The following is a 22,957-nucleotide window of genomic DNA, read 5'->3' on the forward strand; positions in this document are numbered from 1 at the left end:
GGGTATATTCTAATGTAAGAAATATGCGGTTTGTCTTGACCAGAAAAGTCATTATTGATGGTAAGTAATTTGTTAATCACAAGCTTTGTGGGAAATGTAAGCTCAAAGTCTTGTCTGATTTGATCCTAGCATTATAAATAGTTCAGTAGTGATAAGCCCAAATGTTAAATAAGGACTTGCCAGTCAAGAGGTTAATTTCACAGTAACACCACAAAAAGAAATTCAATACTGATAATCTGTAATTATAATCCATACTTTTTTCTTATGAACAGGGCTAAGTCCAAAAGTACATGCTGCTTATTTTATGTCCTAATTTACATTTTTACCTTGTAGAACACTTCAGATCCTTGGAGCAGTGGGCATTCTTTGTCACACCAACCGGTACAACAACAAACTCATTCGTGGTGCCTGACTCCACAGAAATTACAGGTATTGATTTCTGACATTGTACCATTGCTAATTCATTTAATGCTTGTATACACTTTACTTTAAACTATTAGGCATGTGACATTCAAATCTATGTGTAAGCCGGATACTCGAGTCCTGGTAGGGCCAATTTAAGTCTTCCACGAACTATAAAATCGGCACCTTTCATTCTGATAGACTTCTAACTGCAGATTATTCACCTTTTGAATGGCCCCCATGCATCACACTGGATACAAAAATGTTTATCGTAGTACCTCTGCGCACTGCAAGGTGGCGCTTTGTGACTCTGCACTAACTCCTTTCTGCTCCAGTAGTGAGGTGCATGACCTGTAAAGACGCCACTCGCATCCACTGAGGTCAGTTCCTTTTTTTCCTGTGTGGATCAGGAGCTTCTCTTCTCACTTAGACGGCTTTTTGAGTTTTTCCCTTCAACAGTGTGCAAGGTTTGTCACCCCCTAAAATGACATGTCTTAAGCCATGTAGGCACTGTTGGAAACATATGTCCATGACAGATCCCCTCAAGGGTTGGCTGTGGTTTCTGGGATCGAGCGACGACACAGACCTCTGGGGACTGCCCTTTGATGAACCAGAAGGCCATCAAAGAACATGAGGCGAAATTGCATCGCCAAGCACCATCAGACACAGCTCTGGAACCACTACAAGTGCTGCTCAAAGTCTAAAGCTTGTTACCGGTTCCGTTACCGGCTTCGACGGAGCTGCTCTTGAGGGTAATCTTCATTGCACTCCAAATCTTCAGGTAAGCGCAGGAAATGTTGGGAGGCCAAAGGGGAGTTCCCCTCCTTGGTTCCATTCCCACTCCCCAGATAAAGCACATGGGCAGTGCCAATGTTCCCTCTCCCAAAGTCTGCCGACTACAAAGCTGAGAATGCAGCTGGTTCTGTCAAAACCCAATTTTCCAGGACCTTCATCCATGCCACACCAAATGGAATAGTGTTCGAGGCATATGAGCTGCAGATTACACACTTTTGCATAGATCTCCATCTGGTGTTGGGGCCGGATGTTTGCAGTTTGTTTTTCCTCTTGGAAAGTCTTTGGAAGTCACGAGGTCGGTGACTCCTCCCTTGGATCGTATTGCGCATGGGCTTCGGCTCCATCCTCAGATTGTTTTTTTCCGCCATCGGGCTCGGATGTATTGCTTCGCTCTCCGGTTCTGAACATTTCCAATTCGACGATCGAAGCGGAATCCTCGCTCATCGCGGTATTGTTCAGATCCAGATCTCCTCAATCACCTTCTCTTCGACACATCTTCGATTCCAGTCGTCGACGGCGGCCTTCGGGCCTACCCAATCTCCGGTCCCGGCTGATGGAAAGAACTCCTTTCAAGAAATGCCCTCGATGTGGGTCCAAATTCCCCCACACCGATCTTCATGAGGTGTGCAACTTCTGCCTCTCCCCTGAACACGAGGCTCAAGACTGTCCGGCCTGCAAGTCTTTCGGATCGAAAAATACTATTCGAGATCGAAGAGCCAGACGAAACATGGCGCACTCCTCGACCTCCGTTCCAGTCGACCTCTTCGGGGATGACGTCGAAGATCCGGGACAGCAGCACACCGAAGAGGACCTCGTCAGTGCTTCCGAAGCCGACGACTCCGATGTGGAGGACGTCACCCCGGTGCAGAGGGTTGTGAGTACTATACAACCCTCCCACACCTGCGCCTACACCCAAAAAGGCTTCGTCACGCCTTCGCCTCCGGGCCTTGGCAAGACCAGAGGCACTGCTTCACACACCCCACCTTCGGGCCCGGTGAAGAAGCCAAATAAGCCTTCCGGCGGCTCGGACTCGAGCCAGCCCCCCAGCGGTGCCGAGAAACACACTTCGGCACCGAAAAAGAAACCGGCCTCTACCTCGACACCGAGCTCCGCACCGAAGCCCTCGGTGTCGAAACCCAACCTTTCCGTGCCGACGCCATCTTCGGTACCGACCAAACCCCATAAGGCCCTCGGCACCGACACTTCCACGCCGAAGCCCACCTCGGCGCCCACCAAGAAAACTGAGGTTCCCAAGCCCAGTGCTAAGCACGGCACGGACAAGCCTAAAAAGTCATCGGCACCGAAACCTTCGGCGCCGACGGAACAAACATTGTCACAGGAACTGTTTACACCGGATCCCTTGCAAAATACGCTTACCAAGGATCCAAAAACTGGACATTTGGCACTCTCTTCCAAAAAGAGACCTTTGGACAAACCGGCTCCGCTTCCACCTCCAAAGAGGAAGGACTCTGCTACCTCCCCTTTCAGGATGCCTTCCCCACCTCCTCCACCCTCTCCGCCCCCTCCACCTTCTCCACCCCCACCTCATCGCTCTCCGACCCCGTCTCCAGACGATGATGATCAGGGGGACCCATATTACGATCCAGGGGATGTGCCCCAAGACCCCACCCCTACAGGATCCCAAGACCCATGGGACAACTACAATAATCCAGATATTCCATACGTCCCACAAGATGACCTATACCCTTCCAGGCCATCTCCACCAGAATACTCATTAGGTTTCCACCACCTACTTCAGAGGGCAGCACATTATCACGGGGTAGAGCTACACACTGACCCAGTGAAGGAGGATTTCCTCCTCGTCACCTTTGATACCGCACATAGGTCTACCTCCATACTACCTATGCTCAAGGGGGTGATAAAACATGCGCCAGAGGTTTTTAATGACCCAGTCAGTGCTAGGGTCATTAACCCACGCATAGAAAAAAAGTACAAAGCTGCCCCCACAGATCCTGCCTATATCAAAGGGCCAGCGCCACTAGATTCCCTAGTGGTTTCCACTGCACGGAAGAGGTCAAACTCCCAGGCGTCAGGCGAAGCACCACCACCTGACAAGGAGTCAAAGCTACTAGACGTGTCAGGAAAGCGCACTGCGTCACAGGCAGCCAATATATGGCGTATCGCAAACACTCAAGCGCTATTGGCCAGATACGATAGGGCGCATTATGATGAATTGGAAACCATAATGCACCACCTCCCAGAAAGATACAAAAATAGGGCCAATTAATTAATTCAAGAGGGTAAGACTATAACTAACACCTCCATACGCTGTGCCTTAGATGCAGCAGACACAGCCTCCAGGGCCATTAACACTAGCGTCCTCCTCCGTCGCCATGCTTGTCTGAGAGTATCGGGTTTCAAACCTGAGGTACAGGCCTCCATCCTAAATCATCCCTTTGACCAAGAACACCTATTCGGCCCAAAGGTAGATGAGGCCCTCGACTAAATAAAGAAGGACACTTATACGGCGAAATCTATGGGAGCCCTGCAGTCACACCCTCCTAGGCGCTCCTTTCGCCGCTCTTCCTTTCGGGGTACGGCTAGAGGCTACTCAAATAGCGCGTCCACTTCCTACAAATCCCCTGCTCAGTCCACCTTCACAAGGGGTTATCAAAGAGGCAGCTATAGGGGCAATAACAATAAAGGCAGAGGCAAAACAAATATCTCCCGCTCTGCCACACCGCCTACCCAATGACTCCCCCCCCCCCCCCCCCCCCCCCCCACTCCCTCCAGACCATCCCACTCCGGTCAGGGGCAGACTACAAAATGTCCTTCAGGTCTGGGAGACCATCACCTCAGACAAATGGGTGACCCAAATTATTCGCTCAGGGTACTGCCTAGAATTGACATCTACCCCCCCAAACATTCCATCCAGGCAACGCCCAATGTCATTCCACATTACTAAAACAGGAGGTAATTTCCCTCCTACAAAAACAGGCAATAGAACAAGTTCCCGTCAATCAGCAAAATTTAGGGGTCTACTCCCCTATATTTTCTAATACCAAAAAGGGACGAGACTCTACGACCTATTTTAGATCTCCGGCCCCTAAACACATACATACATTCAGACCATTTTCACATGGTAACGCTTCAGCAGGTGCTTCCGCTCCTCTCCCAGAACGACTTCCTCACCACACTGGACTTGAAAGACGCATACTTTCACATTCCGGTACACCATGCTCACAGAAAGTACCTCAGATTTGTAGTGGACGGGCAACACTACCAGTTCAAGGTGCTCCCATTCGAGGTCACAACAGCACCAAGGGTATTCACCAAGTGCTTAGCGGTAGTGGCGGCACACCTCAGAAGACAGCACATTCTCGTCTTCCCATATTTGGACGACTGGCTGATAAAAGCCACGTCCTACAACCAATGTGTACACCACACCGCCACTACAATCCAACTACTTCACCAGCTAGGCTTCACGGTGAACCACCAAAAGTCCCAGCTAACACCATCCCACATAAAGCAATACCTCGGTGCCACCATAGACACCTCAAAAGCCATAGCCTACCCCAATCCAGCCAGGATTGCAAGCATTCTGGCTTTGCGTCAAAGATTCATACCTCAACACTCCCCTCCAGCACGAGTGTTTATGCAACTGATAGGGATGATTGCCTCTTGCATTTTCTTAGTGCCTCACGCAAGGCTCCAGATGCGTCCACTCCAAGAGTGCTTAGCGCGCCAATGGAACCAGGCCCAGGGGCAACTGACAGATCTGGTGTTGGTAGACGGTCGCACCCATCGCTCTCTGCAGTGGTGGAACACCACAAATCTTTCCAGAGGTCGACCGTTCCTGGACCCGGTTCCACAAATAATCCTAACAGACGCATCGCTCTCCGGCTGGGGAGCTCATCTATTACATCTCACAGTGCAGGGCACATGGACGCCGCAACAAAAGTCACTCCATATCAACCATCTGGAGTTACTGGCAACCTTTCTAGCCCTAAAATCCTTTCAAATACAGATTTTAGGCAAGGCGGTCCTCATTCGCACAGACAACATGACGGCCATGTACTACATTCAAAAACAAGGCGGCACACACTCTCCACAGCTCTCTCAACTAGCACAGAGCATATGGAGATGGCCAATTCCACACAAAATCTTTCTCCTGGCCCAGCATGTACCAGGAGTCCAAAACACCATGGCAGATCTGCTCAGCAGACAGACGCAGCAGATCCACGAGTGGGAACTTCACCCACAGGTTCTTCACCCGTTTTTTCAGATGTGGGGGGCATCCGCACATAGACCTCTTCACCACCCACGAAAACAAAAAATGCCCAAGCTTCGCCGCCAGATACCCACACCCATTGTCCAAAGGCAATGCGATATGGATGAACTGGTCAGGCAAATTTGCGTACGCCTTTCCACCTCTCCCACTAATTCCATTAGTGGTGCGAAAGCTACAACAGCATTCCCTCACACTGATCCTAGTAGCTCCAACATGGGCTAGACAACCGTGGTACACCACACTGCTGGAACTCTCGGTAGTACCACACCCAAAAGCTACACCTCTCGCCATGCCTCCTAACCCAGAACCATGGAGAGATCAGGCACCCGGACCCAGCTCAGCTCAACCTTGCGATCTGGCTCCTGAGATCCTAGAATTCGGATACCTTAACCTTCCCCCTGACTGTATGAACGTCATCAGAGAAGCTAGACGTCCTACCAGTAGAGCCTGCTACGCTGCCAAGTGGAAAAGATTTGTTGTTTATTGCCATAACACCACCATCAATCCTCTACACGTGTCTATACAACACCTCGTATGCTACTTACTCCATCTACAAAGGTGTAATCTAGCATATACATCCATTCGGCTACACTTCGCAGCAATTGCCGCTTACCTACAAAACAGACAGCACCTATCACTTTTCAGAGTGCCTGCCATTAAAGCCCATTTCATCCCTTGATCCATCCAGAGTGTCTTTAGCTTGAATTTTAATATATGATACAGTGTACATGTTTCAATGTGAAGGGTAGAGTATAAGTTTTTTGTTTAATTTAGAATACTGCCCGGTCAGCACCGCCCAACCTCAAACAACTTGCTTTCCCTCCACCCACTCTCTACCTGTGTACCCTGCCTGAGTTGCAGCCACCTGGTGGGAGGCAGGATCCACTGATTTATTCCGGATTGGCAAGAGATCGCATCAGTCTAGTGGGTATTGCAAATTGTTCGAAAAGGTTATGCCGCACCTCCCACATTCATCCCTCTGCATGACATAGGACCATCATTCCACTTTACAGCAGGAAGTTCCAGCTCTTTTGACCAAAGAGGCTGTCGTGAGGGTGCTGGTGCCAGACGTTAGGAGTGGTTGCTATTTTCTCTGCTTCCTGGTTCCCAAGAAGAATGGAGGTATTCAGCCTATTCTAGATTTGCACCCTCTAAATGCCTTCTGTGAGAAAGTGGCTCTGTATATACTGTTCCTTAATTAGGTACAGGGTGTACAGAGTCCACAGTCCCCCAGGGTTTGACAGAGGCTAAAATTAGATATAACCTTACTCTCTAAAGTGGTAGCTTGGTCGAGCAGTAAGGCAGTATCAGAGGACGGTGTAAAGCATTTTACACCCTCAGTCAGCAAATGGTCTCACACACTCAATAACTGAACTCTAGGCCAATGGTTTATATATATAAAAATATATGCTTGTTTTATTTTAGAACCAACACTTGGATCTGAAATATACTTTCTCAGAATGCGATGTTTCATATAAATACTTTTGCAATATGCAATTGACTTTTGCAACAGATTACTTTTTAGATTACTTTTGGAATTCCAGGACTGGATCCTAGATTCAGTCCTGGGTCAGTACTCAGAATCAAGTGATGAAAGTCGACTTAATTACTGTAATGATTTTTAAACAATATTTAGTTGTTTTAAAAGTAGACACTTAAAAAATATTTCAAAGAAAACAGTTAATGATTCCCTATGGAAGAAAGTTCAAGTTGCAGGTACAGTATGTTCTCGTTACTTTTGTAATCCAGTACTGGGTGCCTAGACTCAGTACTGGGACCTTTATCCAAAACAGGTAAGTAATTAAGTTTTCAGATATTTAAAGATTTTTTAAGAATATTTAAAGATTGCAGAAATCGACACTTAGAAATAATTTCACAGAAAAACAGTCAATGATTTCCTATGGAAGACAATTGCTGGGCACCAAGATCCAGCACTGGGAGCTCACCTAACAGCAGGTGAGTAATTTCGTTTTCGTTACTCGGCTGATTTTGGTGAATATTTTAAGATTTGAAAAGTCCACACGTAGAAGAAATTTCAGGAAAAAGCCAGTCAATGTTACCCTATGAGGAAAATAGAGTTTGCGGTTTAAGGGTAAGTACTCGATTGGCAGAGTTGAGGTTCTGGGCATAGACTCTGGGGTCCCCCAGGGTCAGGTAGGTACAGTTGGTTCACCCTCAGCAACTCTAGGGCGGCCTAGTGCAGAGAGAGTTAGGCCCAATGTTATCCTATGATGGATAGGGTCGGCCTTGGTTGGTGGCTGCTGACTGGCAAGCCACGCGGTTGTGGGAGCTGGGCTCCTGGTCACTTACTATGGGCAAGTGGGGAAGTAGGTAGGTTTAGAGGTTGCACTGTCAGGGCCACTCGGGCAGCTGGGTGCAGGGTGCTTTTGAGCCTTCGGGCGCTCAATTGATTTCAATGGGGAATCTCCGGTTCAGAAAAAGACTGCAAGCTCGGGGACGAGGAGTCTTCAGGTGCCACCACCACTCTGAGAGGTAAGTTGGGTAGTTGGAGGATAGGTAGGTACCCCGGGATTGGGCACAGGGGGCCGCGGGGCGCCGCATGCAGGGGTGCCTTTTGCTGTCGGGAAATCTTACCCTCTGTTGATCGCGGTAGGGGGGGCACCTTGTTCTGAGGCTGCAGGCTTCTTCAGGAGTGTCGAGGGAGGTCCTTGGATGCCGGACTCGGGGTCACAGTTGCCGTGGGGTCGTCCTTTGGGTCATTGTTCACTCCGGCACTGGCTAGGCTTGGCTGGTGCAGAGTGTTGTGGGTTCGCGGTTCCGGGCTGCTGCCAGGGATTAGAGGTAGGTTTTGAGTAGAGCCTCTACTCATGGGAGTCCCAGGGGCTTAGAGCCAAAAGGTAGCCAGGTCCTCCGGGGTTTGTGAGGTTGCTGGCCACAAGAGATGCCGGGTTGGAGCAGGAGCAGGTTCGAGGGTCGACAGGCCGGTAGGGCTGGTGCCAAAGCAGTTAGTGTTACAACAAACAATTGATGGACGGAATGCTGACAATGCAGACATTCTCCCCCAGTCAAGAGATCTGGGTTAAATCCATCGTTCTTTTGCCCACTACACCACCCCAGTTTAGACATGGCCATATGCAAATCAGTCTTGACCCTGTGTCTCATGGGAACAGTCCAGCCCGAACTGCCAAGCCATGTCTTCCCTTTTGTTGTAACGCCAAAGCAGTTGGTGTCTTCCTCTTTTTAGCAGCTGCAGGGCAGGTCTTCTTTCTTCTTGCTCTTCTTTGTAGTTTTGAATCTGGAACCTGGGGAAGGTTGGTTCAGGGTGCCCCTAAATACTAGATTTAGGGGCGTTACTGGTAGGTGAAGGGCGGGGACCAATGGGTCCCTGTCCTGGGGTGGGTACACACCCTATCCTGCCTCTCTCCAGTGGGAGGGGGGCAGTAGCCTAGTCCTGATAGGGTAGGGCTCCCCATCTTCAAGATGGCGAGAGCCCGGAGATGTGCTTCATCTCCCCTCCCCCATCTGAGGGGTGGGGTTGGCAGGCTGGCACATCCCCTGTCCCTATTTGGGGTTTCCGGCCAAAGCTTCCCGCCAGAGTGGGGGTTGCAGTGGCCTGGGGAAGCTCACAGAGGCGGCATGCCTTTGAAGCTTCCCTCTGCCCATCCTGGGGGAGGAGATTTAGCACCTCGCCCAGGATGTGCATTGTTGCAGGCCGAGGAGAGCAGGGGCTCTCCTACCCAGGGGTCCAGCAACATGTCTGCTGGGTGGCAGCCTAGGCAGCCTCAGAGCAGACGTGGATTGTAGGTTAGGTTTCAGGGGGCATCTCTAAGATGCCCTCTGGGGTGCTTGGTACATTAAATCCCACACTGGCATCAGTGTGGGTTTAATGTGCTGAGAAGTTTTATACCAAACTTCTCAGTCTTTAGTGTTGCTATTATGGTGCTGTGAAGCACGTGTTTGACGAGCTCTCAGCACCATGTACTCCTAAATGGCAGCACTGCACTTACAGTTCTCAGGAATGGACCTGGGCACTGTAGGGGCACAGGGCTCCTGCTCCTGTGCCCACACCATTGGCATAAGGCACCTAGTTAGACGTGTGGCTGATGTATGCCATGGCAGTGTAGGTGATGGGCATGGCACACAGGGATGTGTGTCATGTCGACTTTGGTTTTGTCTTGCACCCAAACACTCAGCCTGCCAAGGCAGTGTGTGTGTGTAAGGGTACAGGGCCTCTAAGGGTGGCACAATGAGTGCTGCAGCCCTTAGAGGCCTTCCCTGGTCACAAGGCCCTGGGTACCATTTACCAGGGGCTGACATGTGGCCAGGGTTTGCCAATTTGGGTTTGTTTTGTTTTAGGGAAGGAACATAGGCCCTGGCCACCTATTTGGCAGGAGTCCAGGGCATACTCAAAGTACAATCAGCAATTCAGCAAAAAGTGGGGGCATACCATGCAAGAAAGATAGCACTTTCTCACACCTTCCTCCTGAAAGAGAAGTTCTAAATGTTCACCCTGGCCAGGTCTTGTCTGCTATTGACTAAAGAGATTTGATGGTGGTGTTGGATCTGCAGGACATCTATTTCTCTAAACCCATCTGCCCTCCCATCGGCACAACCTTTTGTTTGTGGTGGGGAGGTGCATTTTCAGTTCACTGTGCTCCCCCTTGGTCTCAAAGTGCACCTCGGGTGTTCACGAAAGTGATGACGGTGATGGGTGCACACCTTTTGGAGGTCAGGGGTGCCCGTCTTCTCCTACCTTAAATGCTGGCTCACACCAGGCATCCCTCAAATACCTCCAGGCTACAGCAAGCCTCTTGTCATCCTTTGGCTTCACTATCAATGTGCTGACAATCTGGACACAGTTTGTTTTCTTGCCTTTCCTCTGGGATAGAGTCCAGTACCTTCAGGCTATGATTGCTATATTTTAGTCTTGGTCCTGTATTTCAGTGAGGTTGACTCTGAGGCTGCTGGGACTGATGGCCTCCTGCATCATGCTGATCGAGGATGGCAGGTGGCATATGTGGGCTCTGCAATGGGGATCTGAAGTTTGTGTGCCCGACATCAAAGGGACCACTCCTACCATGCTCAGATTTCAGAGGAGACTGCAATGATCCGTTCTGATGGTTGCTGAACAGTGATTGGGTCAGTGGCAGGCCCCTCTCCTAGTCCACCGCCTTGTGCAACAAAGAGGGTGGGGTCATGGACCCTGTTCCTTGAGGCCTTGCGCCTCTGTAAATGACTGGACCGCCATGGTGTCTTTGTGTTAAGCCACCTGGCTTGACCTTTGAATACAAGCGTGGACAAGCTCAACTGTTGGTGGCTAGTGGATCGTGAGTGGCAAATACATCCGGAGCTTGTGCAAGGTCTCTTCAGTGAATGGGGAGATCTGTGGCTTGATCTGTTCGCCACTACAGAGAACACGTGATGTCAGCAGTTCTGTGTGTTAGAGTTTACAACACCATTTGCTGAGAGACTCCTTCTGCCTTGTGTGGAACTCTGGACTCCTGTATGCTTTCTCACTGATGCCACGCCTGCCCCGAGTTCTCAAGAAGATCCGGACAAACTGGATCAAGTCATCCTAGTGACTTCGCACTGTGTTAGCAGGTGAAGTCCCTGTCCTAGGCATCTTCCATGCAGCTTTTTTAGTGTAAGGAAATGCCTCTATTTGTATGGTCACCTCCAAGTTTTCTGACTGAGGCTGCTTGTTTTTCGATTCAGAGTGCATTGAGACTTGCTAACCAGATCTTAGTGCCCTGATCCTAAAGTGTATGTCGACTTAGCTGTACATAATAGAAAATGGCATGCAAGTTATATTGGTTCCCCAGTGCTTGCAGCACTAATTGTGCCACACTGGAAGTCCACCAAGTAAAACAAGACTCCCAGTCCGCCACTGCAGACTGGTAGAGCATTAGTGCTTTGATAGCCTGACTTTGCCATTGAAAGCAATGGCAAAGCCACTACTTCAACTGGACATGTGTGCAAGTCACTCCTCTGGCAGGCCTTCCGGGCCCTAAAGGCAGGGTGCAGTATATGACACAGCCAGAACATGTGCTGCACCTGTTTTGACAGTAAAAAACACGTAACAGTTTATGCTGTGGGAAGATTTGGTCATCTAATTGTTAAGTACAGGGTTACACACCAACCCCTCAGCTGCACTAGCAACTGAACAGTGGGACCAAAGTGTGCACTCCAAGGTGTCAAACCACTCGATACATTAAGCCCGACTTCTATCTCAAGTCGAACATAATGTAACTTGTTGCAGTGTGCAGCATTGGCAAAGCTGCCACTTGGTTGCCTTTAAAATCTCCTTTGCATTCCCTGGCACACATTGAGCCTGCTGCACAAGACAACTCACTGCCCTCCTGGAGAGACGTGCTAATGACTCTCAGGAAAAAGAAATGAGGATGTGCCATTCTGGAAGGTTTCCCCTCCCTGCTTCAAGAAGCCACTTGGGTGTTAGCACCAAAAGGCAGGCTTTACAGGTGAAGCTGCCTTATAACGGAAGACAGGCTAGCACATGAGGCAGAGAATGGAAACCAATTGCCAACCCGTTTCCCCCAGGTTTTTGTAGCCCTGAAGTAGTCACCCCCCCGGGGGTGGGCTTGTGAGGGCTGTACTCTAGGAGAAGGGTGTCTCTATCTTATGAGTGAGTAGAATGGTGCATCCTGGGTCGCCAGATTCAACATAATATAGGAGGTGGTCACCAGGTGGGAGGGAACCTGGTAACCCATTGTCAACCAATTGCTTCACCAAGGGACTAGCAAAGAGAGGTTGCACCCACAAGGGCTACACCTGTTGCACCTGCTGGCTAGTGACAAGGACTGTGCCTGCTGTGACCTGCTCAGAGAAGTTGCCTCCAAGAACCCAGTCAAGCCAAGATAACTTTAATGGTGTGACTGACTGACCTCCTGTTGGCAGTACAAGAACAGAACTGTTGAGGCTAGCCTTTGTCCCATCCTAGACCTGCACCCTTTCATATTCTTCCTCAAGATGTAGTTTAAAGTTCTCACACTAGCCCAGGTCTTTTCTGCCCTGGACCCAGGAGACTGAATGGTAGCGTTGGACTTGCATGATGCATATTTCCACATCCCCGTCCTGCCTGCCCATTGGTGCTTCCTGCGGGTTACGGTAGGCCACGAGCACTTTCAGTTCACCATGCTCCCTTTTCGACTTGCCAACGCCCCGCAGGTGTTCACCAAGGGGATGGTGGCGGTGGAAGCAGCTCTTCTGCGCAAGGTAGGGGTGCCAGTCTTCCCCCCCCATCTCGATGACTGGCTGCTGAAGGTGGTCTTGCCTCAGGCTGTTGTCTCACCTCCAGAGTACAGCGAACCTAGTTCATTCGCTGGGGTTCATGTGCAGAAGTCACTCTTGACTCCGTCTCCGACACTACTTTTCATCTAAGCTGTTCTGGACACACTGCAGTTTTGCGGTTATCCTCCTGATTAGCGAGTCCAGGATATTCAGACTATGATAGCGATGTTTCAGCTGCTATCCTGGGTTTCTGTGAGACTGTCTTACGCTGCTGGGTCTTCATGGCCTCCTGCATCCTGCTAGTGACACATGCCCGCAGGCATATGTGGGGTCTGTAGTGGGACCTGAAGATCCAGTGGGCAGACAATCAGGGGAATCTCTCTGATATGGTCCAGATCGTTGAGGGAACTGCAAAGGACCTGCAGTGGTGGCTAATGAACCGCGATTGGGTCAGAGGCAGACACCTCTCCTTTTCCCAACCAGATCCTACAGTATGCGTCACTCTTGGGATCGGGCGGCTACCTGGGAGAGGATATCGGAGGACTCTGTTCTCCCGCGACACAACAACTTGCTGGAGCTCCGTACGATCCGACCGGCATTGAAAGCCTTTATACCCTCCATCGAAGAAAGACTAGTGCAGGTGTTTACAGACAACACCACTGCCATGGGTACTGTATAAACAAGGCGGGATGGGATTTTGGACCTTCTGTCTCTGGACATGGCTGAAACAGCTGGGCATATCCCTGGTGGTTCAACACCTGGCAGGTTCTCTGAACTCCAGAGCAGACCAACTCGGCCATCGATGCCTAGCAGATCACAAAGGGCGTCTTCTCCCGGAGGTGGTGCAAGATCTTTCAACAGTGGGTAGAGCCTTGGTTAGATCGGTTCACCTCCCCGAAAATGCTCAGTGCACGCAGTTTTGTGCATTGGAGTTTCCAGTCTCTCTCCGTTAAGTTTGCGCTCTTTGAAAAAGAGACTGAAGTTTTAAAACCATTCGAGTGCTAGCTACGGGTTCACACTCAGTGACATTAGAAAAATAATGAACATTGATGAAACTGTATTGGTTCATAATGAAATTAGGATTTTTCCAGTGAGAATGTACAATGACAAAATTAGTTTTTGTCAGTCTAACAAAATGAATGAGCTACTTATGGTGTTTTCAGCTGATTTGACTCCTGAAGTTGTTGCTGCTGCCAAAATAAGATCACAGGATACAGTAAAATCAGCAGGAACCATTTTAAGAAACATCCTGAAAGATTTAGACTTTTGACTTTGACAAATTTTGTGATGCTCCAGAGCTCCGCATATCATGTAAATCTGATAGAGACTACTAGCTGCAGATTCCTTCACTTAGAATTATCCCCAGGCGTGAGACTAGATCTGGAAACATTTTTTGCCACAGCATCCCTGCGTGCCGGTGCGACATCATGCGATTCCGCCCAGGCGTCGTCCGCGTACTTGACGTCAGCGAGGTCACATAAGACCCGCCCCGGCGCGCCTACGTCAGTTTTTTCCTTTTCTGCGTGCAACACGGATCCGATCCTTGCTACGGGCCTGTTTAGGGCCCCCCTTTTTCTTCCATTTCTTTGGGTGGAACAGTGTGCGCATGCCTTCTGACTTCAAAACTTGAAAGTTTTCTGGGCGTCTTATGTCGGCGACGGACCCTCACCTCATTTGGATGTGGTGGTTGGGGGAGGATCACGGCACCACAGATTGTGCGGCGTGCCAACAGTTGAAGCCGAAGTTGCGGCGGGAGCGCCGGATGAAACTTCTCTTGGCGGGTCTCTCCAGGTAGACGTCCTCCCCTCGGTCTGCTTCAGATACGGCCGTGGTAGTCGTCCTCGCCCTTCTCCAATGTCACATCAGCGTCGCTCCCCGGTGGGTAAGTGTTGCAGTTTGTCCCCGGGGGCTGGTTTCCTGCCTACCGGGGGCGTGGACCCTCCGTGGGTGATGCGGCCCCGCGTGTCGTCCTATCCACTGTTTCCTGGTGTTGGGGCGTCGAGAGTCCAAATGGAGACATACGCGATGGCTTTGCAGGCCTCGCTGGCGTCTCCTCCTTCCCCTCCTGGGGTGTCGGCAGATCCCTCGCCCTGTGCAGGGCCCCCCACGGCGCTGCCGGTGGCTCCGGCGCCGACTGGTTCGGATCCAGGCTTGGATGATGTGGTACTGTCGGGGTGCGGCTCCTCTGGGGCACCTCTGTCAGGCCATGGCATCTCGCAAACTCCCGCGGGGGTCCCTGTGGTGTCGAGGGAGGTCGCTGGGGCTCGGGTCGCATCCCGAGCGCCTTTCAGTCATTTGACAAGGTGGTTCTGTCTAAGGCCGAGGTGACGCCGCTACGGCGCCGGCAGCAGCTAGACCGTGCGAAGCCACCGGGGTCAGTGGACCCTCCTCGTCCCGCTCCGGGTCGAGGCCGAGGGAGGACCCCTCGTCCCTCTCCAGGCCCCTCTCGTCCCTCCCCATCCCTCCCCACAGGCGGTTGCCTCGTCGGAGAGCGAGTCGGAGATTGAATCGTCCCTGGCGCCGCCACATGGGTTTCCGAACGATTCATTCTGGGCCACGGCTGGCGGAGGGCTTCGTGTCACTCTCCAGGCTTGTCTTGTTCCCCCAAGCAGGGGGCTGCCTCAGCTGGGGGTCCGGTCGGCGTCATTCTGGCGCTGCCCTGGGGCCGGAGTGGCTCCAGCTCTATTCCGGTCTCCGCTCTGGTCTCCGGTGCGGGGTGACTTGGAGGTACCGTGTTGGTGCCGACGTCAGGCCTCAAGCAGCGGACTCTACGGCTCTACGCAGGGGTCATACCGCGGATTCGTCTTCGGACGCTCCTTCTCCGGAGACAGCCTGTATCTTGGTGTCGTCCTCCTCGGAGACTGGTCGCCGTGTGGTGTCTTTCACCGGCATCGAAGGGCGGCTCCCCGCCCTTCCTGAGGCAGAGATGTTCGACGGAAGAGCGGCAGTTCCCTCATTCTTCGGCTCCTTCTGACTTCCAGGTCTGGCCCTTGCCCGTCCCGCTTGGCCTCTGGGACGGCTGCCTTAGTTTGCAGCCGTCATCCACTGAGGAGCTGCTTTCTCCACCGCGGGGCCCTACGGAGGCGGGTGCGGCCTTCGCTCACGCGGTGTCCACGGCTGTGGGCATCCTGCGCATGGGTGACCCGGTGGCTTACTTTCCTACGGACCATCGATTGGAGGTCCTCCACCAGGGCTCTGGTGGGAGGGAAGTCTTACTTCCCTTTGAAAGCTCCCTCCTTTCTTCCTTGACGGGGGCTTGGAGGCGTCCTGCTTCAGGGGACCCGGTGCTTCTGCTTCTTCTGCACCGGCACCTCACGGCGCCGCGACGTGTCTTTCCCTTCACCCCTCGGCCGCCAGTCCCCGTTTGCGGACAGCTTTTCCCTCCCTGCTGCCACTGTTGACTCCGCCATCTCGAGAGGCCCACTGGCTGGACTCTTGGGGGCGCAGCATGTTCGCTTCTACCAGCGGGGCCCTGTGGGCCCTTAACATCTTGTGTATGCTGGCTAGGGCCGCCTCCTGTTTGTGGGACTCTGCTGAGTCTCTGGGATCTGCAGCGTCCCAGGAGTCTGGTCAGGTGGACTTACGGCATCATGCATTGGATGGCCGGGAGCTTGCGGCGTATATTCTATGCTCCGCTTTGGACATCTGAGGTGCTGGGCTGGGCCATGGCTTCCTCAGTCGCTCTCCGTCGCCATGCTTGGCTTCGGGACAGAGTATTCCCTGAGAATATTCGGGAGCGACTCATCGACCTTCCGTTTGATGGCAACCTGTTCCATGCCCCGGCCGACTCCGCCATCCAAAGGCTCTTGGCGGGGCTCTGTCCTCCTCCTCCGCCTTATCCTCCTCCTCCTCTGTCCCCTCCTCAGTGACTTTTGAGTTGGGTTGATTATCCAGTATTAGGGGTGTCTTTCATAGATTCACATGCCTGAATCATTCCCCGTCGTCGAGACGGGAGCCTCCGGTACATAAAGTAATGTCCTATAGACATACATAGAGAAAAATAGGCCTAAGGGCCTCCCCTTAGCCGCCTATCATAGTCCTTATGTAAAAAGGACCAAACTCCTAGAGCCAGCCAATCAGCTATCACCTCCCTCTAGAACCTTCCTGGCAGGAGCCTCAGTCCCTCAGATTTTCTACCGCACGTTGTGCTAGGGAGTCTCCAGCCTGAGTTCTCCTCAGGATTTCTTTCAAACCAGATTATTCACGATTTTTGGTGACTTTCTTCTTCAGGATTTCAGCACTGACTACTTCAGGCCTCTTTTTGCTGCAGTGAGTGTTTATTTCATCTACAACTCCTGGCATGTCTGACTCCCAGAAGAAAGCCCTTTTCAGGGCTTGTTCTTCATGTGGGAAGAAGAGGCTTCATGTGGACGACAAGCATGAACTATGCTTGTATTGCCTTTACCCGGACCACGTCCCTAAGGACTGCAAGATATGTAGGTCTTTTCCACATAAGACCTTGAGAGACAGGGAGGGCCGCCTGCTTATCTGGCTGGACAGGCTCAAGGTCAAAGACAGTGTGGTGTCCTCAGAGGCGAGCTTTTCCGGAGCTTCTGAAGTCTCCCTGAAGAGGCCGAGGGTGACATCTCCTGGCCCCTCAGACGCTCCTCCTAAGAAGACGCACAAAAAGTCTTCAGAGGCAAGATCTTCGAGATCCTCAGCGTCTGATAAAGTCTCTCTCACTTTCAAGAAGCCTACTCTGTCGGCCTCAAAAATTGCGACACCATCCTCTGCGCAAAAAAGGCCATCAGGACACGTCTCCACAGCAACGACGACGGTGTCCACGTCCACAGCGGCGTCGGCCCGCTCGTCGACGACGACGACTCCATCATCATCGTCTGCAGGTACCCCTATCTCGTCTATTATACTTCTGAAACCGTCGTCTAAATCATCGTCGACGACGAAGATAGTCCCGTCGAGGACCTCGTCGACGAGGAGCCCTCCGTCGACGGAAGAGTCGACGACGAGGATATTGATGACGAGCGCGTCGACGACGAAGGCATCGTCGACGAAGATGTTGACGAAGATGTCGACGACCAAGGCATCGTCGACGAAAGCGACGAGGGAAGCGTCGACGAGGGAAGCGTCGACGAGGGAAGCGTCGACGAGGGAAGCGTCGACGAGGGAAGCGTCGACGAGGGAAGCGTCGACGAGGGAAGCGTCGACGAGGGAAGCGTCGACGAGGGAAGCGTCGACGAGGGAAGCGTCGACGAGGGAAGCGTCGACGAGGGAAGCGTCGACGAGGGAAGCGTCGACGAGGGAAGCGTCGACGACGGAGGCGTCGACGACGGAGGCGTCGACGACGGAGGCGTCGACGACGGAGGCGTCGACGACGGAGGCGTCGACGACGGAGGCGTCGACGACGGAGGCGTCGACGACGACTGAATCGTCTACGACGACATCGTCGACGAGGAAAATATCGTCAATGGGGACGCCGTTGGTGTCAGCCGAGCCGTCGACGGGAACGTCGTCGTCGTCCGTGGGACGGAAAGCCACGGCGATTTCTGTCCAAGGATCTGCTTCCAGACCACAGATTACCCCGGAAACAACATCTCCGAGCAAGGTCCAAACCAATTTACCTCTGGAGATCCTGCAGAGTGAAGAGTCCGAAGAAGAGTTCTTCCAACAGGCTACTTCCCCTTCCGAGCTGTTTGTCAAATGCCAAAGCACGGACGAGGAGCAGGAAGATTCAGGCGCGCAGGAGCGCCCCGTCCAGGAACAAGTCCGCACGGAGGTCACCCCAATGGTCTGCCTCCCTCTGGCAATAGTTAAGGACCTCAAGTTCCTTATCAGGGATTACAAACAACGTTTCCCGGAACCACCAAGACAGGATACAGGGGTCCCAGTGCCAGCTACAAACACCCCAGCGACAGCCCCAAGGCAATCACGGCCGGTAACGCAGGTCGGCCACGAGCCGCCACCTCAGGTGATAGACTCAACGGATGAGGAGGCGGAGGAGATGGAGGAAGGTGAGGTCCAGGGAGACCTGACGGACCAGGATGACGATGAGCAGGAGGACTATGTAGCATCTTCACCACCTTCCCCACAACCGCGCCAGGCGGATTCACCACCTGTGGATATCGGGGGTTTTCATAAGTTAGTGGAACGGGCTGCGACGCGGTTCCATATGGTCATGGAGTCGACGGAAACCGAATGCTTCCTCCATGACTTTAAGGAGCAGACGAAGAAGACGGCCAAATCCATCCCTATCATTGACTTCCTCTGGGACCAGGGAAAGAAGTTGATGCTGATGCCAGCTTCAGTTCCTGCGGTCGTTCCGCGCCTGGATAAGAAGTATAGAGCACCGTCCACGGCGCCAGCTTGCCTGACTGGCCACCCGAAACCAGATTCTGTCGTGACCCAAGCGGCCCAGAAAAATTCGCGAAATCCATCCTCGCCTCTGTCAGCACCACCAGACAAGGAGGGCAGAAAGTTAGACACAATAGGCAAAAGGTTTTCAACCACTTCGGCAATGACCATCAAGGTGGCCAATTCCATAGCCCTTTTAGGGCGTTATAACCGCCAACTTTGGGAGGATATTGCCCCATACTTAGCAGAACTTCCGAGTGCCGTACAGGATGAGGTGAAGGCACTCCTTTCCGAAGGCCAGTCTATTCGGAGATAAAATTGACGAGGCGCTCCAGGCCATTAAAAAGGACACGGACACGGCTAGAGCGCTTGGAACCTTACAGGCACGGAACCAGTCCTTTCGGGGCAACAAGTCTAGAGGTCAGTCTTCCTACAGAGGATCATTCCAGAATAAGTCCTCATATTCGTTCCAGAATAAGACCCAGTACCAGCAAAAGCAACAACAGGGCCGACAATCATCTTACGGAAGATCCAATTTCAGGGGTAAGAACCAGAAAAGGGGCACCGGCGGACGCCAGTGACCGCTTACTCCAGCCAGTCCAGCTACCATCTTCTTCTTCACAAATTGGAGGAAAATTGACCCATTTCCTAAAAAATTGGCGCATCATCACCTCAGATCGTTGGGTACTCCAACTCCTCAGATTCGGCCATTCCCTAGAATTTACCGCCATCCCGCCTGCAACCCCTCCCCGCAAGTCTCCACACAGACATCTGCGGCTGCTGCTCCGGGAGATATCGGAGATGTTAAGGAAGGGAGCAATAGAGCGAGTTCCATCAGCTCAGAGGGAGAAGGGTTTCTACTCCCGTTTCTTTCTGATACGCAAGAAAGAAAAGAAGTGGAGGCCCATCCTGGACCTCAGAGCACTCAACTCCTTCCTAAAGAGTCAGTCGTTCAGGATGGTGACGCTCCAAGAAATCCTAGGCATTCTGGAGGAAGGAGACTTCATGACATCCTTGGATCTTCAGGATGCTTACTATCACATCCCGATACTCAAGGGGCACAGAAAGTTTCTACGCTTCGAAGTGGCAGGACAACACTACCAGTTCAAGGTCCTTCCGTTTGGCCTCAAATCCGCTCCGCGGATTTTCACCAAGTGCCTTTCTCCTGTGGCAGCTTTCCTACGTCAAATGGGTCACCAAGTTTTCCCCTACCTAGACGACTGGCTGGTCAAGGCGCCTACGGCCGTAGGCGCAACCAAATCCTTCAACGCTTGTACCAATCTTTTCCAACATCTAGGATTGACGCTCAACCTTCAGAAATCACATATGTCCCCAACGAGAAGCATTACCTTCCTCGGGGCTACCTTGAATGCGCAAGGGCATTTCCCTCAGACGAGAGAAAACACAGGATCATATCCCTGGCCAAAACGGTGCAATCAAGGAAATCCCTTAGAGTTCGCACCTTCAAGTCACTCCTGGGGATGATGTCTTCCTGTATACTACTCATCCCTCACTGCAGGCTGCGGATGCGCCCTCTGCAGGAGGCTCTTTCGAACCAGTGGACTCAGAGTGCAGGTTCGTTCGAGGACATTATGCATAACACCGCAAATATCCAGGAGTCTCGAGTGGTGGAAGGATACCAGAAACCTCTCGAGAGGACTACCGTTCCTGCTGCCAGCAGCACCACTGGTAGTCACCACAGATGCATCTCTAGCGGGTTGGGGAGCTGTCCTTCAGGACCTCAGAGTCAGCGGCAAATGGTCGGATCAGGAGCAACGCCTCCATATAAATCTGCTGGAGTTGAGGGCTGTGCATCTAGCTCTGCAGGCCTTTTTACCACGCATCCAGAACTCTCAGGTGCTCGTCAGAACGGACAACACCACGACGATGCATTACCTGAACAAACAGGGAGGAACGCGTTCGCTCACGCTATCGCGCGAATCGCAGAAGATCTGGAACTGGCTTGTTCTCCAGGGGATCACGCTCAGGCCGGACTACGTCCCGGGAAAGGACAACACCATTGCGGACGCCCTAAGCAGGCAGAAATCTTTCTCCCACGAATGGGAGCTCGACGAGAGTGCACTAACACACGTATTCTCGGAATGGGGAGCCCCAAGAATCGACCTGTTTGCCACCAGGGAGAACGCCAAATGCCCAAGCTACGCAAGCTGGCATCCCCAACCGGAGTCGCTCGGAAATGCCTTTTCCATAGGCTGGTTCAGCGTATTTGCGTACGCTTTTCCACCGTTCCCGATGATTCCCAGGGTCCTCAGGAAAATGAAGGCGGAGCCCTGTACACTAATTCTGATCGCCCCGTACTGGCCGAGGCAGCACTGGTTCTCGGACCTTCATCGCCTCTCCATCAGGATGCCGATTCGTCTAACACAGCACCCGAACCTACTGACGATGTCCAACGGGCAGGTGCAATACCCGAACCTCCAATCGCTCAGGTTATCGGCCTGGCTCCTGAGCACAGAGAGTTCTGCCATTTGAACATCCCGCAGGACTGCAGGGATGTGCTAGCAAAAGCGAGGGCGGACAGTACCAACAAAACCTACTCCCTCAAATGGAAGAGCTTCTGCGTCTGGTGCTCGGAGAAGGGCCTGAGACCACTTCATATCACACCTGAGCAGATATTGCCGTATCTCCTGCACTTGGCACAGTCCGGATTAGCGCATGCATCCATAAAGGTGCATCTAGCGGCGATTTCACCTTTTACCAGGACTTTTCAAGGCCCGTCCCTCTGGTCCAGCAGACTTGTTAAACAGTTCCTTAAGGGTCTTTATAGGTCCTTTCCAAGGCCCCGACGGGTCCCACCGACATGGCATCTCAACTTGGTCCTTAATCAACTCATGAAGCACCCCTTTGAGCCCATTCACCGAGCCTCCATCAAGTACATCTCATGGAAAACGGCTCTATTACTTGCGCTCACATCTGCCAGGAGAGTCAGCGAGTTGCAAGCTCTCTCCATTCAGGAGCCCTTCATGCAGTTCAAACAGGACAGGGTGGTGCTGAGGACAAATCCCAAGTTCATACCGAAAGTGCCTTCAGACTTTCACCTCAACGAGCCGGTGGTCCTGCGCTCCTTCTTTGCCAACCCTACCACGGCAGCAGAGAGGACGCTCCATTCTCTGGATCTCAAACGGTGTCTTAAGTTTTATATAGACAAGACAAAAACCTTCAGAAAGTCTTCGCAGCTATTTGTGGCCTACAGCAGACCAAGGCTGGGTATGCCCCTCACGAAACAGAGCATTTCAAGGTGGATTTCTTCTGCAATAGCGTTCTGCCATGAAGGGGCCGGACGGCCGTTGCGAGACAGGGTGGGAGCACACTCCACCAGAGCGATGTCCACATCAGCAGCGCTGTTCGCTGGAGTGCCGATTTTGAACATCTGTAGAGCGGCGACGTGGAAGTCACCGCATACCTTCTCCAGACACTACTGCCTGGATGCCGAGCTTACGAGGGATGCGGCAGTGGGCCAGGCGGTGCTTCGCCATCTATTCCAGTGAGGTGAGCCTTCCAACATCCCGCCATCCTGGTATGCACATTCTTTACTGTTTTACTATTTTGATGTATGCCAATGTTTCGAACTGTTATGATAATGCTGTATTATCTCAAATACCTTTATGGCATGTTACATCAGAAATGTGCATAATGTATTGCTAACTACTCTGATTCAGGCATGTGAATCTATGAAAGACACCCCTAATACTGGATAAGAAACGCGTTACTTACCTGTAACAGCAGTTATCCAGTATTGGTGTCTTTCATAGATTCACATGCAACCCTCCCGCCTCCCCTGGAAGGACTCACACCTCTCTCTAACTATATTACGCCTACCTAGCTTGGTGCGTACGAAAATCTGAGGGACTGAGGCTCCTGCCAGGAAGGTTCTAGAGGGAGGTGATAGCTGATTGGCTGGCTCTAGGAGTTTGGTCCTTTTTACATAAGGACTATGATAGGCGGCTAAGGGGAGGCCCTTAGGCCTAT

The 22,957-nt window shown here is 52.1% G+C and overlaps 1 protein-coding gene across 3 annotated transcripts in view; it reads left to right on the top strand.

Moving 5' to 3' along the window:
- KDM6A (lysine demethylase 6A) overlaps positions 1-22,957 on the top strand; it is a 1,084,836-nt gene that overhangs the window by 479,595 nt on the left and 582,284 nt on the right. For all 3 annotated transcript variants that reach the window (XM_085622961.1, XM_085622962.1, XM_085622963.1), the window contains one exon: positions 334-429. In XM_085622961.1, coding sequence (XP_085479087.1) covers positions 334-429 — 96 coding nt within the window. The remainder of the gene's footprint in view (positions 1-333; positions 430-22,957) is intronic.

The sequence above is a fragment of the Triturus cristatus genome, chromosome 8 (assembly GCF_964204655.1).
Source record: "Triturus cristatus chromosome 8, aTriCri1.1, whole genome shotgun sequence".
NCBI classification, from domain to species: Eukaryota; Metazoa; Chordata; class Amphibia; order Caudata; family Salamandridae; genus Triturus; species Triturus cristatus.